The 17,230-nt window shown below is 37.9% G+C and overlaps 2 protein-coding genes across 5 annotated transcripts in view; one reads left to right on the top strand and one right to left on the bottom strand.

The window, feature by feature from the left end:
- LOC113656446 (E3 ubiquitin-protein ligase RNF123) overlaps positions 1-17,230 on the bottom strand; it is a 133,910-nt gene that overhangs the window by 48,529 nt on the left and 68,151 nt on the right. The window lies entirely within an intron of this gene.
- amigo3 (adhesion molecule with Ig-like domain 3) lies at positions 3,991-17,120 on the top strand. Of its 3 annotated transcripts, XM_027167727.2 has the most exons (3): positions 3,991-4,403; positions 5,028-6,452; positions 15,909-17,120. In XM_027167727.2, exons 2-3 carry the CDS (start codon positions 5,136-5,138, stop codon positions 15,984-15,986), a joined length of 1,395 nt encoding a protein of 464 aa, XP_027023528.1. In that variant the 5' UTR covers positions 3,991-4,403; positions 5,028-5,135; the 3' UTR covers positions 15,987-17,120. The 3 variants fall into 3 exon arrangements, with proteins under 3 accessions (XP_027023528.1, XP_027023526.1, XP_027023527.1); XM_027167725.2 differs by lacking the exon at positions 15,909-17,120 and having other exon boundaries at positions 5,028-7,566; XM_027167726.2 differs by lacking the exons at positions 3,991-4,403; positions 15,909-17,120 and adding an exon at positions 4,418-4,708 and having other exon boundaries at positions 5,028-7,566.

Here is a 17,230-nt window from a genome sequence, read left to right as displayed (position 1 = left end):
GGTTAATCCCAGAGGGCAGACAAGCATGAGAATAATGTTCTGATTGAACAGAATGCGTTGACTAATGTTTTATAACAGCAGCTCTGGTTTGAATCATAAAACAAATCAAAATGTTTATATTAACGCGCTTGTTTCAAAACACTAAAAAAAATATGAATGCAATTATTTAACATGGTGAAATTTTCTTCGATTATCCGTGTATTTTGTATTATTTCGGAAGGAGTCTCCAGTGTCAGTGTTGCAGGTAAAGCTGTAACAACAGGATAGATTTCAGAATGAGGAGTGGATGAGCACAAAGTTTAAATATATATCGATTAAATAAATCGTCAGCATTGGCAAATTGCTTTCCAAGAGGAAAAAAGGAAACACTTCGGGTTGATTTTTTTTCTTTACATACAATATAATATACACTTTAATGTAATCTGGTATTTTGCATCTACAGTAACATTGTACACACACAAAAAAACAATTGCTGCATGTTTACAGCTTTTTACTGTATCCTTTTTGTATTTCATTAATATTATAATACAATGGTTCTAGCTGGTGATTTATGTGTCACTACACCAACAGCGATTCCGTCTGATTCTGCCTTTTAATAGCCAAAGTAAAAATCAAGCATGTCAGACTCTTCATTTTTACGTTTTAAAGTACTTCTAAAGCTTGTGTGTACTATACTTAATGCCAGAAAGAAGAAAAAAAAACACATATGACGGATTTCGATTCAGTTGAGAGAATAGGTTGTTCACGTCGATCTTCCGAGCCATGTTCCTCACTACAAGACACTGACCCTCTCTGCTGGCTTTTGTGGAGCTTGTGTGAGCTCAGCAGAAAGTCTTATTTTTTCTACAGATTCTTCAGAGTCTAACAAAGAGAGATTGATTTGTGAGAGAAAGCCAGTCAGAATAATTACCATTGTACGTTTAGTGCACGACAACAGCAGGAATCCTTTTGTCTGTTGAGTGAGTCAATGTTCTGGTGAAGACTTAAAGTACAAAAAAAAAAAAGCTACTTTCACGTAGATCGGATTGTATTTCCCTTTTAACTTTAGTTTGACGTCTCTAAAGAATCGCAAATGGACAATAACCATCGCATTTGACTACAGAGTATAATAAGTCTTGAAAAATGATCTTTTCATTCAATAAACGGGAATTAGCCAAAAGTTCCACATGATTTATCTTTATCACCTCCACGCATATCTGTATAAAAACCAGCTGTCAGTATCAAGCAGATGAACATTAAAGTAAAATTTAGACTAAGGATTATGTTCACATATTCATTAAGCTCTCGCACTCTTGGTTACATTCGTTATGTATCGATGGGGAGAAAAAAACAGTTAGTACAGGTTTGTATCTCAGTAAATGTGATTGCGCACGAAACCTGATACAGACCAACTGCAGGGAGTAAAGTAAACATGATGTATATCGTGGGTTGAGAGAATTTAAAATTTTTTTTAATTGACATGAGCCAAAAGACAGTGTTATGGTTATTTCATGCACTGGACCTCGAAATAAAGAAAATGCTAATTGTTAATAATATGTTTTAAAGTAGTTATATAATTTAAACTCTTTAATCGTTTATGTTCGGCTATTTTCAGTGTTTCCATTTTATCCCATCTTATATTTCTGACCAATTAATAAAAAGTACATTTTCAGCCATAACCTTTTTGACACGACTGTCTTATGGTCTCGTTTTTTTTAATCAAGACATTTCACTTGCATTTTAAAGTTCAATACAGCTCTCATTGCTGCATGAAGATAACCTATATTTAGATACACCAGATTTGAATATAAAAATTAGTCTTATGTCTTATGAGTCTTATGGACTCTTATTTACAATATATTCACACTGAACAACTTTCTATGTACTAAGTATTGTTTAATAATCACACTACTCGGTGTCACTTAGAAGATTCTGTGGTCCACTCTGAGTTTGGTTCCTCTCAAGGTTATGTCAGCATTATTATGTTAGGAATCTAATAGAACACCCATTAGCTGCTCATTGACAATACCTATTGTTAAAAGCACTACAGAGATAAAAATTGAACAGAACAATGAATTGAATATGAACCATGCATTGAATTGAGCAGGCCAGCAGTTTGCCCATGCCGCATAATGTATCCCGTTGCAGATAGTTGTCTCAAACTGTAAGCAGCAATAAAGAGATGTTTGGAGAGTTCTAATCATTTATCACCTTGACGTTTATTCATGTTCCCTGACACAGAAAAATTGCTAGCCTTCATTGTCAAATTGTTGCTGCTTACACAGAAGCCACTCCAAGCTATTAACCTCAAGGTCTCCGTTCCGACCTCCGTGCTTTCTAACAGAGATCGTATTGTTCTGATAAAATGGCCAAGCTTCAGATCAACATGGTGTAAAAAGAAAAGTATCCAAGACGAAAGGTCTGGTTTACTTTATTAGATATACTTGAATGATCACATACACAACCAGTACTACAGTAAGATGAAATCATCTGACCTTGCTCTTGTTGCTGAGCTTTTTTTTGTTCAATCAGTTGAGCAAAGATCATGCCTTCATTCATTCATTTGTAACTGTGCATAACTTTTTCAAATAAGTTCAAGCAAAGAAGCTGCTATGGTGAAAAAGTCAGCAGGACCTCGATTCTGTGCGTGGGAGTGTACTGAAGCTGTGGGTACACAGAGTGTAATGAACTATGACAGACGTCACGGTTGGTGCAATTATGACTTTTAAAGAAAAAGGGTCGCGGTCAACCCGATCCACACATACAAACAGTTTATAAGGATTTAAATCTATATTACACAGAAACATGCTAGAACTAGAAGAGATGTTACAGTTTGAAAATAACGCTTTTAAAAATTTAGATGAGACAAAAATCTGAATAAAAAAAAAATATGTCTGAATACAAATATGCCGTATACATCGTAGAAACCTACAGAGGACAATTGTCAAATCTAAAATCTCAATATATTTCCTATACAAGCTAATTTTAAAAGATTGTGACCAAGCTGCTCATTATTTAGACCAGGATTTTATAATTCCATCTACTACTGCTAATAACCAGATCGATTTGTTCTGTAACAATATAGCCCAATAAATAATTAAAGTTTTTTATTTATTTTTTTGCTTGTTTGTTTTTATCCTAATCTCTTTAGTGAAGTGAAGTGAAGTGACATACGGCTAAGTACGGTGACCCATACTCAGAATTCGTTCTCTGCATTTAACCCATCCAAAGTGCACACACAGCAGTGAACACACACACACCGTGAACACACACCCGGAGCAGTGGGCAGCCATTTATGCTGCGGCGCCCGGGGAGCAGTTGGGGGGGTCGGTGCCTTGCTCAAGGGCACCTCAGTTGTGGCCGGCCCGAGACTCGAACCCACAACCTTAGGATTACGAGTCATACTCTCTAACCATTAGGCCACGACTTGACTTTATATAAAACAAGTGTAATACGCTGATTTTAATACATGCCTAACGAAAGCATGTCTTTACGCTTGTGGCTTATGAAACCTGCTCAACATTCGAATATAATAAAACCTTATTAACCTTATATTCTACTTTCGGCGTTTCCCGTTAGAGGTCACAACAGCGAATCATCTGCTTCATTTCCACCTACCTCTAAAGCCATATACAGTATATCCATTATTAAAATCTGCTGCTCATACTTTTAATACTGAAAAATGTGCACAGCTCAAAATTACTTCCTTGCTTAATATCAGATGTAACAGCAGCCTACATTAATATCTTTATTCCTGATAATTAAAGTTGACTTCAACAATCACTAGCAAAACCAATGAGCCATTCAGAGCCAAAAAGAAATAGCAGGAATGAAAAAAAGAAACGAAATACATAACAGGAATAATACAAAACATTGAACGGTCCTTCTTTTTCATAGTGCCTAGTGCCAACCAATCAGCACTGGGAAGAAACCCCTTGATGCCCCTCCTCTAGGACTGTGAAACTGTAAAAGTGGAGAGAGCGAAAGAGGGAGGGAGAGAGAGACAGACAGAGAGAGAGAGAGAGAGAGAGAGAGAGAGAGAGAGAGAGAGAGAGAGAGAGAGCGAGAGAGAGAGCGTAGTGTACACACAGGATCTGTATGAGACAGCCTGAGAGTGGGAGAGATCGAGCAAAAAGAAAAGCACAGAAAAAAAAACGAAATGAAGAAAGGCAGAGACTGGGACGAAACATAATTGAAGGATCAACTAAAGCACTGGACAGCAAGAAGGGTGGATAATTCATCTGATAAACACCAGTCCTCCTTATGCCACGTGGATATAAGAAAGTATGGAAACAAAGGATTAAACGAGTGCAATGCTCAGTCATTACTGTTTTGGAACTGAGGAAAATGATTTGAGGATCTTTTTTTACTTCTGAAATAAAGAGACGCTGATTCTTTCTTCAAAAAACATCATGATACTGCTTGTAAGTAATGACTCATGAATCCTTTGCGTAAAGCAAACAGATTGCTTCTCTGAACTGCCTTGAGCGTAGCACTCAGCTCCTTCTTATTTTAAGTGCGCTGGACAGAATGCTGATGTTTTTGAAGATCTTATCCAAGTCTGCAGCAGCTAGCAAAATCTTATATTAATGCTCTCGTGCCATAATTCAAATGCCACAACTAGAAGGCAAGACTTTTAAAGATTAGGGAGCACAGAATATCTGTCTTGGGCATGGGGCAGAAGCTACAACTCTCCCCTTGCTCCAGAACTCCAAAAAAACTCCCTGCGGTGAGAGCTACTACACTTTAAACTAGAGCAGCTATCAGAATCAATGTGCTTTAAAAAAAAAAAAGACATATTGACAAGCAGGTGTCAGTTCTGGAAATACTTGGATGTTTGGAGTAAACTCTGACATTGCTTACTTTAATCAATTAAATGAAGTTTAAACCTTGGTAATTAAGGTCATGTCAATGCAAACTGCTAATAATTACAAGCATTACATCTTGACAAGTCTACAGTATCTTTCCCTCTTTGGCTATTTACTACTTAGTTTTACCAGTATTTAAAATCTGTTTATTTACAATTTTTTTTCCTATGTGTGCTTCAGACTCCGTCTTGCCATCCCATCTAAACCACTGTGTTCTTAATGTGTGGGCATCTACCCCTGTAGCACTCTGGCTGCTCTGCCAACCTCCAGCAGCATCCTGACGGCACAATGCTGTGTGCTCAGGGTGTGGCCACCCATCTGATGCTTAGCTCACTCCTGTTGCACTTGGCCACGGGTAGCCTACCGGCTGGCTGTCTTAAAGTCTCAGACATCCTAAGCTGCAGCAATCTTGGACTTACGTGGATACCGATAGAGTTACCAGTAACAGCCGCCACCTTGGATTTCAACCACAACCATCTGACCAGGCTAGAGGAAGGTAGCTTCACTGGACTTCCCAATCTCATAACCTTGAGGCTGGCCCACAATCAACTGAGCAACCTTTCCCCTGGAACCTTCAGAAACGCAAGTAGCCTGCGCCACCTAGACCTTTCATCCAATCAGCTGAACAAGGTGGATAATCATTACTTTCAAGAGCTTGTGAGAATGGAGGAGTTGCTTCTCTTCAATAATCATATTGTTAGAGTGGAAAGCCAAGCACTGCTCAGCCTGAGCAACCTGCACAAAGTATACCTCAGCCATAATCGGCTGACTGACTTCCCATTCTTCTCCATTCAGGAGCACAGTCATCCTTTTCTTGTTATACTAGACCTAAGCTCTAACCGTATGCCCAAGTTACCTGTTGAGGACATTGCAGCTCTGCCAGCTTCAATTCAAGGTGGACTATTCTTGCACAACAACACCCTGATCTGTGAGTGTGCAATGTATAGCATGTTCAAACAATGGGAGCAAAAAAACTTTATTTCAGTCAGGGATTTCCAAGTGGAGCATACCTGCTTAGTATATGGGGAACCCCGTGCCTCAGTGCAGTTTCTTGAACACACTCGCTTCTTTGAAAACTGCACTGTAAAGGGGAAGTTCCAGTTGGTGGAAACAGATAATAATTTGAAAGTGGACGAAGGAGAATCAGTGTTGCTGGAATGCAAGACTTCACTAAAGGGGCAACAGATTTCATACCAGTGGGTAACTCCAAACAAGGAATATATTGTCCCACCAGGCAACAATGATGTAATGCGAATGTATTCAAATGGAAGCCTGGAGATTACTGCAGTGCGAGGGGAGGACTCTGGCATGTACTGGTGTATGGCATTGGACCGGCAACAATTACGTAACGAGACATGGGAGGTACACATCAATGTGACGAAGCATTCTCATGAGCCTGAGCCCTTCAACACTGGCTTTACTACTCTGCTAGGATGTGTGGTTAGCCTGGTACTGGTTCTTATATACCTTTATCTGACACCCTGCCGCTGCTGGTGCCGTAAGCAGCCACTACCTGCAACACCAAGTCCAGCAAATGAATGCAGTGCCCAGTCTTCGATCCTGACACCTACACCACCTGCCACCACAGAGGGTCCCGGCCGCAAGGTCAGTAACAACAAGCATGTGGTCTTTCTGGAGCCCATCAAGGAGGTACAAAATGGGAGACCCAAGGAGGCACTGATCTCCGAGAATCCAAAGGTGCACGTACTACGAAACAATGCTGACTCTTTCAACTCAGTCTTTTCAGACACCACTATTGTGGCATAGCATGAGGTTGCACTCATCCCCAATTCTTCATTCCACTAAAATAGTGGGTCTTGGCAGTCTGCAAATTCTGCTGCCTCTCAGGACAGAGCAGGAAGAGGGCTTGATAAGCTAATTGGCAAGGCAGGGAACATAGCAAACCAAGAAAAACTAAGTAGAAAGTAAAAATGCTACAAGACAGGTAAGAAAACACATGTAGCCAAACACTGCCCTGAACATGTACATCAAGCTTTAGATGGAAATGTGCTACAGCGGTACAGGGAAAGGTATGCATGATACTTTGGATGCCCTTTAACCTTGCTTGAGCCTTGAAGGAATGACAGCTGTACAGTAGATGCCTTGTGTAGAGCTTATATGCCTCTGCTTTGTACTGTAACCATTATTCTACAAAAATAGCACAAGTATAATAGAGGATGGAATGTGGTAGCAATTCATTTTTTTTTTTTTTTAAAAAAGAAGTCTAAAATGTACAAAAGAAAAAATTTTATCCTATCTGATTTTCTACTTACACATGCCCCTTATAGGCATTAGGCAATTTGTGCAAGTGTGAAAAAAGCTGAGGGAAATCATTTACATATTGTAAATGTTTTTGGTCGATCTGTTTACGAAGTTTGTTACTGACGCTCAGTTATGTAGCCCATGCCTAACATCTGGATGAAAAATCCATAGACCATATACATTGGGTAAACAAATCAAATCATGTACTGGAATATACCCCTTGCCATTCCACCACCCTTCCCCACCCCCACTTCCCCCACCCCCCAAACAAATGCCTTCTTTATCAGTCTCTTAATAAACCATTGTGCTTCGACTCCAGAGGTAAATGTCTTGCTTGTTATTGCTAAAGATTAGGATTACAGCAAAAGTTATAAATGGATGAACAAAATATTTATGTCAACTGTTCAAATGTCAAAATGATTGCAACACCTCTGTACACAAGGGTATAAATGAAAAGCATTCATTCATTATTCTAATGACTGATTAAACCGAAGTATGGGAAAGTACATCTGATTTGTCTCAGCATAAAAATATAGTCTAAACTGTGTTTTCTTTTTTTTCTGAAATAACATTGCAGAAGAGCCAAATAATAAACTTCAAAGGCAAGTCGGTCTGGCCATTTAAGACACTGCCTCCAAAGTGCTCTCTAGGTCTAAAATAATAAAATTAAATTACATTAGTCTATGATTTGAAAATATGTTGTGACATACAAACTTAAATATATTTACTATGAAACGTTACCCTAGTGCCGAAGCCCTCCCCCTCCTAAATAACTGCATAATAAATCCTCCTCTTCATCTGTTTTTGAATTAAAGTGTACTAAATGCATGACAAGCATCATCAACATCATTATTAACAAGACTGTCATCTTCATCACTGCCTTTTGCATCGTGTTATGTGATTTTTACTGTTTAGTTTTATTTGACTTTAGTTTAGCTCATTTAACTGTCCGTGTTCATGCCGTGTACGGCGCTATTCAAATACGGGGGACTGTATGCAGCTTTTGAGGCAGGTGCGGGCTTAAAATCCTATGTTTGTGAGAACGGCCTGATTACTTCATTCATCATCATACAGATTCAACCTGTCATACAATTCACTGTCTATAGGCTCAGGAGAATTTCAAATTTAATTATTAAAGATTAGTATAGTCATTCACATGAAAAGGGTGGAGGCATGTACTCTATCCATTGCAACTAGTATCAAGGGAGAAAGACAGAGGGGAATTTACACTGGCCCAAAACAGAGCAGGGTTTGCATGAAAAATAGGTAACGTGAAAGCACTTACGTGGACCAGAAAGCGCACCTCCAGGAACCGAACCCCCGACTACCTTTAGAAGGTGGTCTGAGTTCGGTTGCACTGGAACTGTGCTGCGATTCCCATGATTATAAACACATGTCGTATTCACGACCACACCTTCAAGGAAGTAACTTGTGTTTTAGCAGATGATGACATCATTGGATTCTTCAACACACATGCACCATGAGTTTCAGAGGAACATTATGGGACACGGAAAATACAAAACAATAATAATAATACAAAAACCCAAAAGTCAAGTTGTGTTCTCCAGGCAGACTTGTATTGTTGTAAGATGAACACAAATGCACAGGGGTTCAACAGAATCAAATGAAACCAGAGCAAGTGGCGTTGTGTTTTTATATCCGGATGAGGAAGAAATGTCCCCAAAAGAATCGGAATGTGAGTGTTTTGACCTTGGTGGGACATTTATTAGGTCCCCACAGGGCAAAAGAGTAAAAAATTATTGAAAAAATTATTGCCGTACTTTAGAGTACAGTTAATTACCTGAATTAATAACAACTATGTCAATAGAAGGTCACACAAGAGTGTGAGTGTGTGTGTGTGTGTGTGTGTGTGTGTGTGTGTGTGTGTGTGTGTGTGTGTGTGTGTGTGTGTGTGTGTGTGTGTGTGTGCATGTGAGTGTGTGTGTACAATTCTGAGTTTAAAAAGGTTCAATCTTTCCCAATTAGCCATGGCAGCCATAACAGCCCAAGGAAGCCAGGCCTGCCAGCTGAACATGATAAGCCCTGATTCATTTGCATAACGTCTGTGCCTATGAGGGACTCTGCCATCTGTGTGTGTCTGGAAAGAGGCTGATTTTCAAGACCAAGAGGAAAAGAATACAACGCACACACATAATATCGACCTTGCTTTCACCTCAAGTGCAGATCAACATGATCAAACATGCTCTTATGTTATCATTACAGTCAAACAGTCTCCAAAGTCAATCTAAAAATCTCCTTACATATGAATGTATACAGTCATATAGATGCATAAATTGACAGATGACACAATGGGACTGTCATCTGTGTCTTTGTGATTGACTGAGCTTTTAAATCCAGCAGAGCAGAAACCACAGTCAAGATTTTATTGTCACAACATATAGCATAATTTTATTTATAGCGCCCATCAGTTTTGCGCCAGAAGGCAGCACAGCTGTTAAGATTCCCTACTCGTCCCCTGGTTTCTATTACATAACTTCAGTTTATTACAAAAAGGGGGGTTCCCTCCTTTTCTCTATGAGAAACACCAGACCTCACTAAGCAGAAAAACTAATCTGAGTAACGGGATGCAGTAGATGTAGATAAAAAAAGATCCACTGAAATGTGACTCCGTCTCGCTTAATGTGGTAAAAGTGGTTGACTTTTCCATCTTCTAACATTTCAGTAAGCTTTCCACTGTTAAGACACTCAAGTGGAGAAATCCAATTAGATTTGCCTAACAGTCTGTGTCCGTGAAGTGAACAGGCAAATGTGTAATTGATTTGCTTGTGTTTATTGGCTAGCTCTTGGTGTGTAATGGCTTGTAAAAGTTGCAGAAGAAGGCAAAAGATGCAAATGATGTCAACTTAATTAACTAATTAAAATCGGAAACGCTTACAGCTGGAAACAATACAAAGATAGGTTTATGGTGTTAAATAGCATTAGTTTAAAGGAATTAATCAATTCTGCTTTAATAGTGTATTTTAACTGTACAAGGAAATCATACATTTCAGCAGCATCACAAAAAAAGGACCAGTTCCCACAAGCATGTATCCAGGAAGCGTCTGTCAGCAGACTACCAGTCGGGAAACTGCTATTTGAGCTCGTATACATGTAGACTTCATTGCTGAATAGGTCAGGTTACCTCATAATAGCCGCCTAGCTAGCACTATCATCTTTAGTACCTGCTATTAGGGATAGATATATATATTATTTTACATTTGAAATTCATATTTTAAAATAAATTTTAAACTTTAATTGTATATATTCATTTTATTTTCATTTATTTTCATTTTTTCTTCTCATTACTATTATTATTATATATTTATTTCTTTTTCTCTCTCTTTTCTGTTTTCATACTTCTGTAAGGCTAAAATGGGAATTGTCAAAAGCACTATACAAATAAATTGAATTGGAATTCTAGCAAGTTTCTATTAGCCATCTACAAATTACCAATTAAGTATGTAAACTTAAACATCCTCTTTTAAAACCTTTGCACAATTTTAAATTTTACTTTAACATTCTATCTGAAATTCTGCCGTTACTTTGTTAACTGGTCAGCCAGCACTAAATTATAATAACTTTTATTAATTTCTGCAATCAATTGCAGTTAAAAAGAATGCTTCTGTTAGCTCAATGGTTAGTTTTATCAGTGAAGGTTATTAACATTTTTAAGAATTTTTTTATTTTAATTATTTTTAATATTACCATTTAATATTTTTAATATTACCATTTAATATTTTATTATTATCAGAAATCTGATATCTTTTGTGATCTCAGTGTCTTTCATGTTGGCATCGGTATTAAATGGGCTGCTTCGAGTATTTCAGAAACTGCATATTTCCAGTGATATTTAAGCAGTCTTTAGAGAATTTACACAGAGAGCAAAGAAAATACATCTGGTGAGTGTCAGAACACACTGTTGTTGAGGAGAATAACCAGTCAGGTTCCAGCTGACAAAAAGTCCACTTTAACTTAAATAACCACTCTATATGGTCATGGTGAGCAGAAAAGCATCCACAGTTGAAAATTTAAGTGGATGAGTTATAACAGCAGAAAACCCACATCAGATTCTATTCCTCTCAGCAAAGAACAGGAATCCGAGGCTACAGTGGGCACATGTTCCTATAAAGTGAACAAATAATGATTGGACAAAAGATGAGGTGATGTGTCTTCAACTGTCCAGTTACTGCCCATGATATTCTCAGATTCTTGTTCTTGGCTGACGGGGTGGACCCTGATGTGGCCTTCTTCTGTTGTACAGTATCCGTCCACCTCAAGGATTGAAGTGCATCCTAAGATGCTTTTCTGTTCACCACAGTGGTGAAGAATGATAATATAAATGACTTCCTGTCAGCTCAACCAGTCTGGTTATTCTTCTCTCTTCTCTATCATAAGGTTTTTTTTATCCTACAGATTCTGATGATTTTTTTTTGTGTGTGTGTTTTTTTTTTCTTTTTACCATTACACACCGTTTATAAATGCTAGAGACTGTGTGTGTGAAAATCCCAGAATAAGCCCCTCAATGTTTTACTAGTTTAGAGGTCTGGTTTAGGAAATCATCACTCAAGAGTATTTATATTTGTTACAATGTGTGCTAAATGGGAGACACAGGCACATGAGTGCAGAACAGTCAGTGACCCTTATAAGTAATGCCTTGACGTGTTTGACTATAAATTTCATCCAAGATAAATCATCCACCGTGCCTCTGGTTTCCCCCTTAAAGTTGATGCTAACTGAATTAGCGCATGTAGTCCAATTCAGGAAAAAACTGCAATCCCTTTTTGTTAGCATTAACCTGATTTCATGGATTGTGTTACCTCAAAAAAGATGATGCTAAATGTGTCTTGAAAACATCTATGATGCGTTGAGCGTGTCCTAGCCAGGGCTCTAATGTGCTTGAGAAAAACCGTGAGCATATCTTGAGAGGATACTCTCCATAATGAATGGTTTTCCAGTGCAAACCTGAGGGCTGCCTACATTAAGAATTCATCAAACCCTCCAAACTTCACGTCTCAACAGAACAAGCAGTAAAGCAATATCAATGTGCCGTGCTGAAAAGAACTAGTGTAGGTAAACCAGCTGGTTTGATGGAAATGGGCAAAGCATCTGCACCAGATGGATCACAATTAAATTGTCCGCAGTGAACCAAATGAAGATCCACTATTTTAGCTAAATCTGGGTTTATCAGTCACATTATATTCAGAATTTATGCACACACTTTATACTGTGCTCCTTACTGATTCCATTATACCGCCTCACAAAAGGCTGCTATTCCTGAACTGCTTCCTTCCAAGTAGACATGGTAAGTTAAAGTTCTTGCTAATACAGTACATACCTCACTGACCTAATGCATTTGTTGCTCCTCTGTATTTGCTGCTCAGGGCAGTGTGTATTACTACCGTGACCCGTGAATGATTTCCCCCTTCTTCTGCGTGTGTGTGTTTATTCTCCCTGACACATTGGCAAACAGGATGTTTAGACATTAAGTTAAAGACTGGAATTGGCTTAAGTTAGTTATCTGACATCACTAATAAGAATCCAGAGCCAACATTAAATCATGTCGCTACTGAGAAGCCATCTGGGGTCTTTTCCAGTGACATGGTTCCAGCAGTGTTGCTCAGTGTTGTGCAAAACAGACAACCAGTTTAAAAAAAAAAGACAACCCAACAACAATCTAGCTTATCTCATGTTCCAAGGCCATAGCCTTATAAGTTCTGCTTTGGAGAATATTAATATAAATCTCTGTGATGACAAAATATTTAGAAGTTCAGAGCTCTAAACATTTGGTCAGTTGGTCTACTGTGAATTCAGCTGAGAGAGATAAATGAAGCAGGCTGACTGCGGGGTCCGTTCTGTACCCTGCTAAAGATGAATGGATTCAATCTGATCCAATAGCAGGGCTCAGTTTAAACAGTACGGCCAAGTCATTGCAGATGACATTAAAAAAAAGAGAGTGTGGTGGCTTAAACTCTCTTAAACAGTAGAACCAAACCAGCAGCTGATGAGTGGAGGCTTGACAATATTTAACTTACAAAGACCGGCTCAGAAGATGAACGCCAGCACCAAACAATTGTCACAAAGTAAATAAAGCATTAGCATCTCGGCACAGTGTCAACACAACACAATATCACTTTCTACCATTAACCCACGCTGATAATGGCTGCCATTGACATCTATTCGAAGAGTAGTAGGCTGGGTCAATAGCACCAGATGCACAGCCCTGGTATATTTCTCTAACACAAATACCTGAAGTTATTAGCTGCAGAAGACAAATATAATATAACTGCTCCCATTCTGGGTCCAAACTCAGGTCTAACGTATATTATATGTCCAAAATTATCGAACACCTAACAATCACACCAACTGACAATAGGCTAGAATGTCTTTGTTTGCTGTAGCATTAGATTTTCTCTTCTCTAGCATTATGGGTTGGTCCCAAACCTGTTCCAGCATGACAATACCACTGTACATAATGCATGATCCATGAAGACATGGTTTGCCAGAGCCTGTCCTCAACCCCAATGAACACCTTTGGGATTAAATGAAACACTGCGAGCAATGCATTCTTGTTCAACATCAGTGTCTGATCTCATCAATATACTTCTGGCGAAAAGGTTATTAACATTCTCAGATATAAGGTAGACTAAATCTGAATAGGATTTTAAATAAGCTTATTGGTCATGCATCATAACTTTTTCTTCTACATTTATCATTTGTTATTTTGAAGTGTAAGTACAATACACATTATTACAGTACTCAGAGCTTTTCTAATGATTAGCCTCTATTATTCACCTCGGTTTATGCTTAGCAAGGCACAGATTTGTATTGCCTTCCCTCGGACCTCCTTTTGGCAGGTTTGTTGAAAAATAAAAAGGCAGTACTGTAGTTCCTGCTAGGGAACACTAGCTCCCTCTGAGGGGAAGCCAACAGAGAGGATGTAGATTCTACTAACCACTCTATAAATATTTACACCATAGATATTGAGGACGAAATACACAGGCATTAATAAAGTGTTTGAGTCTGTCATTAAAAAATAAAAAAAATTTGTAGGCTACTTATAATGTACAGCAGATATATCAATAAATCGCTGTTAGCGTAGAGGTTTTAGAAAACTAAAGCATTTGAAAAAAGTACATCCAAGGTACAAATGTATGTACATAGGTATTTAATATCTGAAAAATTGTAGTTTATTTATTAGATTCTATCTTTAAATAAAATGGGTTCATCCTCAAAAATCAAGAAGTGTATCAAGGCTGTTTATGGACAACGCAAGCTGAGGCCTAGAATTAATCAAATTCATCAAACAGTAGAAGGATTTTTCAAGTAACACATGTGACAGATGAACTAGAATTGCACACGCACAAAACTGGATGTAGCTGTTTCTGGAGTCATGCTGACCATAACACTTCCCTATCACCTAAAAGGACAGCTACTTCATTAACGGTAACATGAAAAGAGCAAAGCTGTCACTCTTAGCAAGTGACAAAGCTGCTCAGATGGTTAGCAATACAAATGTGCATGTGTGCGATAGAAAACTTCAAAGAAATTCAGACTGCAAAATACATTTAAACTGGACTACTTGGGTAATACTAAAGGTGCACCGGAATGTTTCTTTCACGTCCTGATCCACTTTCCATCCATGGCTATCTTTACAATGTCCCACCTACAGAAATCTTCAAGAGTTAGTTTAGTAGCTATCTAGTGCCACCTCATTCTAATTAGCTAGTTAAAGCAAAACTAGCTATACACAAAAAACTCTGCTATATCAATTAAATTGCTGATTTTATTTTTATATATAAAATAGTTTCTTTTAGATTTTAGGTCAACCAATATAGCCAATATAGCTAATTATTTTAGTATTTTCTTGGTGAAGAGTTTATAGCACTAATGATATATTACATGTCCAGAAAAAAATGTCAAGGATAAATGTAGCTACTATAGTATATACTAATATAATTAGCAGGCATCTTCATTATTTCTTTTGAAAGTCATCAACCGGGACGTGAGCTTTAGCAATCAGCACATTAAAGAACATTAATGAGTAAAGCTGAGGGTGTGTGTAAAGTGATTGACAGGAGGGATGTAAACCCAACCAAGGAGTCCAGCATGGTTCTACATATTTTGCTTTTTTTTTTTTTTAATCAAACTTATAATACACTTACATTCATCAGACTGTTTGGACAATTGCACTTTATTGTGTTTTTCTCATTTTAAATGTATTAAGCTTAAAAGGTGTCCTTCCACACAAAACCGTTTTTACTTGTATTTTTTGATACGTGTTAGGTCCATATGTGTTTGTGTTGTGTCGGGAATGTGAAAATGAGCTGCTACCTCCCCTGTCAGTTCTAGCCACTTAAAAGAAATAAGCGCAGAAATCAGGTCAGTTAGAAAAGCTGCTCAGAGTGACGTAGAAATGATCGAGCTCCTTACTATTCATTAGCTCTCCCACTTAGCTCTCATATCCTAGCGGTTAGCCAATCGGAGCCAAGCAGCATAGCTCATTGAATATTAATGAGAACTGGTGCAAATCGAGCCGAGTCTTCTTGCAGGCTTTCTATACCACACTAGAACGGCTTGAAACGAGGTCACAGAAGCATTTTTACCACAAAAAAATGTTACAGAGTCCATGGTAAATGTCAGACATTACCACAGAAGTAATGAAATATGTGTGGCAGGGCATCTTTAAAAGAAACACAACCAAGTGCATTTGAAAAACATAAACTCATGGTGTAAAATGAAAGGTGTAAAGTATTTTTTGTTTTTTTGCTCTGTGTTTTTTCCCCTCTGTCTCCTCTCCAGGTGTGTCAATTCTCTCGCTCGTCTGGCAAACACTCTCTCACTCCTGACATATGGATCACTCTTTCAACTCCACAGTAATATTTGAGAGGAGTGAACAAATTAACTGCGATGCCAGAAAATTCTAGAAAAGTCTGCTAAGCCCTGATAATGCCTCTCAGAGCAAACAATGAATTTATGGGACATGGTTTCAGACAACAACAGATGGAATGGATGCTGCCCACGCTGCATTCACTGGCAGAAGCCATGACGAAAATGGCACAGCAAAACTGCCGATGCTAGACGGTGATACCAAGACACTTTCACTCCGATTTAAAGCAATGAGAAATGAAAAAACGTAGTAGAACTGATGTCAGACGTGTGTCATAAATGTGTGTGGATTGACATCGAGGAATATGAATGATGTTGAGAATAAGGCATGTATGAGAATAAAGTCAATAGTAGCACAACGTGTGACTTTCCTGATGTGTGAGTAACGGGAATGACATTTTGTAAGAATAAAAAAAATCTAATTGTAAATAAATTAATTTAAAAGATAAACAGTAGCGATTATATAAAATACACTTTCAAGGATGACCAAGATGATGTGAATATGGTCAAAAAAAAAAAGATGAAAGATGCAATCATCGCTTCAGCGGCCGCCAAACCCGGTGATGCGGTTTCAACAGAACACAAATCAAAGGTGATGTATTTCCCAATGGTGCGGCTCAAACTTTGAAAGAGTGTCCAGTGCAGTGAGCATTAATAATACCATTTACTGCTCATCAATCAACAGAACAACCCCATAAAACAGAAAATGCTACAACCTACCACAGTGTCAGCAAAAAAAGAAATTGAAAATCTTTTCAACAGTTTAGTGAAATAGGGGAAAAGGTCTCAAACTGTCGTTTGGATTACGCTTATTATTCGGAGAATAAACTGACTGTGCAAAAATTAAGGTTGATATTAAGCGAAATATAGAAGAGCAAAACAATTTTTCATTTAAAGCAGTATATATTAGTAACCTGACACAAAATGAAGCCTTAGCTTTAGGTGAAGAGAAAATAAAGACGCCAACGAGACCTAAAAAATATTCGTTACGTACGACGTGACGACAGAACACCACAGTTTGTACCAGAAACTTATTTAAATGAAAATATTTTAAACGAATTAACATCACTATCATTTACGTCATATATTTAAATTAGGTTCTGTATTATATTCATATACTGTATTTTTTATTGCACCTATTTATTTTTCCTCTTTTCTCTACAGCTAATTATTTTACTTTTAAATTCCATTTTAAATGTTAACACATTCAGCAGTAAAAAGCATTTCACTGCATG

Source organism: Tachysurus fulvidraco, chromosome 2, assembly GCF_022655615.1.
Source record: "Tachysurus fulvidraco isolate hzauxx_2018 chromosome 2, HZAU_PFXX_2.0, whole genome shotgun sequence".
Classification (NCBI taxonomy): Eukaryota; Metazoa; Chordata; class Actinopteri; order Siluriformes; family Bagridae; genus Tachysurus; species Tachysurus fulvidraco.
Note: the sequence above shows the minus strand (reverse complement) of the source record. Positions and strands in the feature narration are given on the sequence as shown.

What these genes read in the sequence shown, in the direction of transcription:
- amigo3 (XM_027167725.2), top strand. Translation starts at nt 5,136, where the DNA reads ATGCTGTGTGCTCAGGGTGTGGCCACCCATCTGATGCTTAGCTCACTC.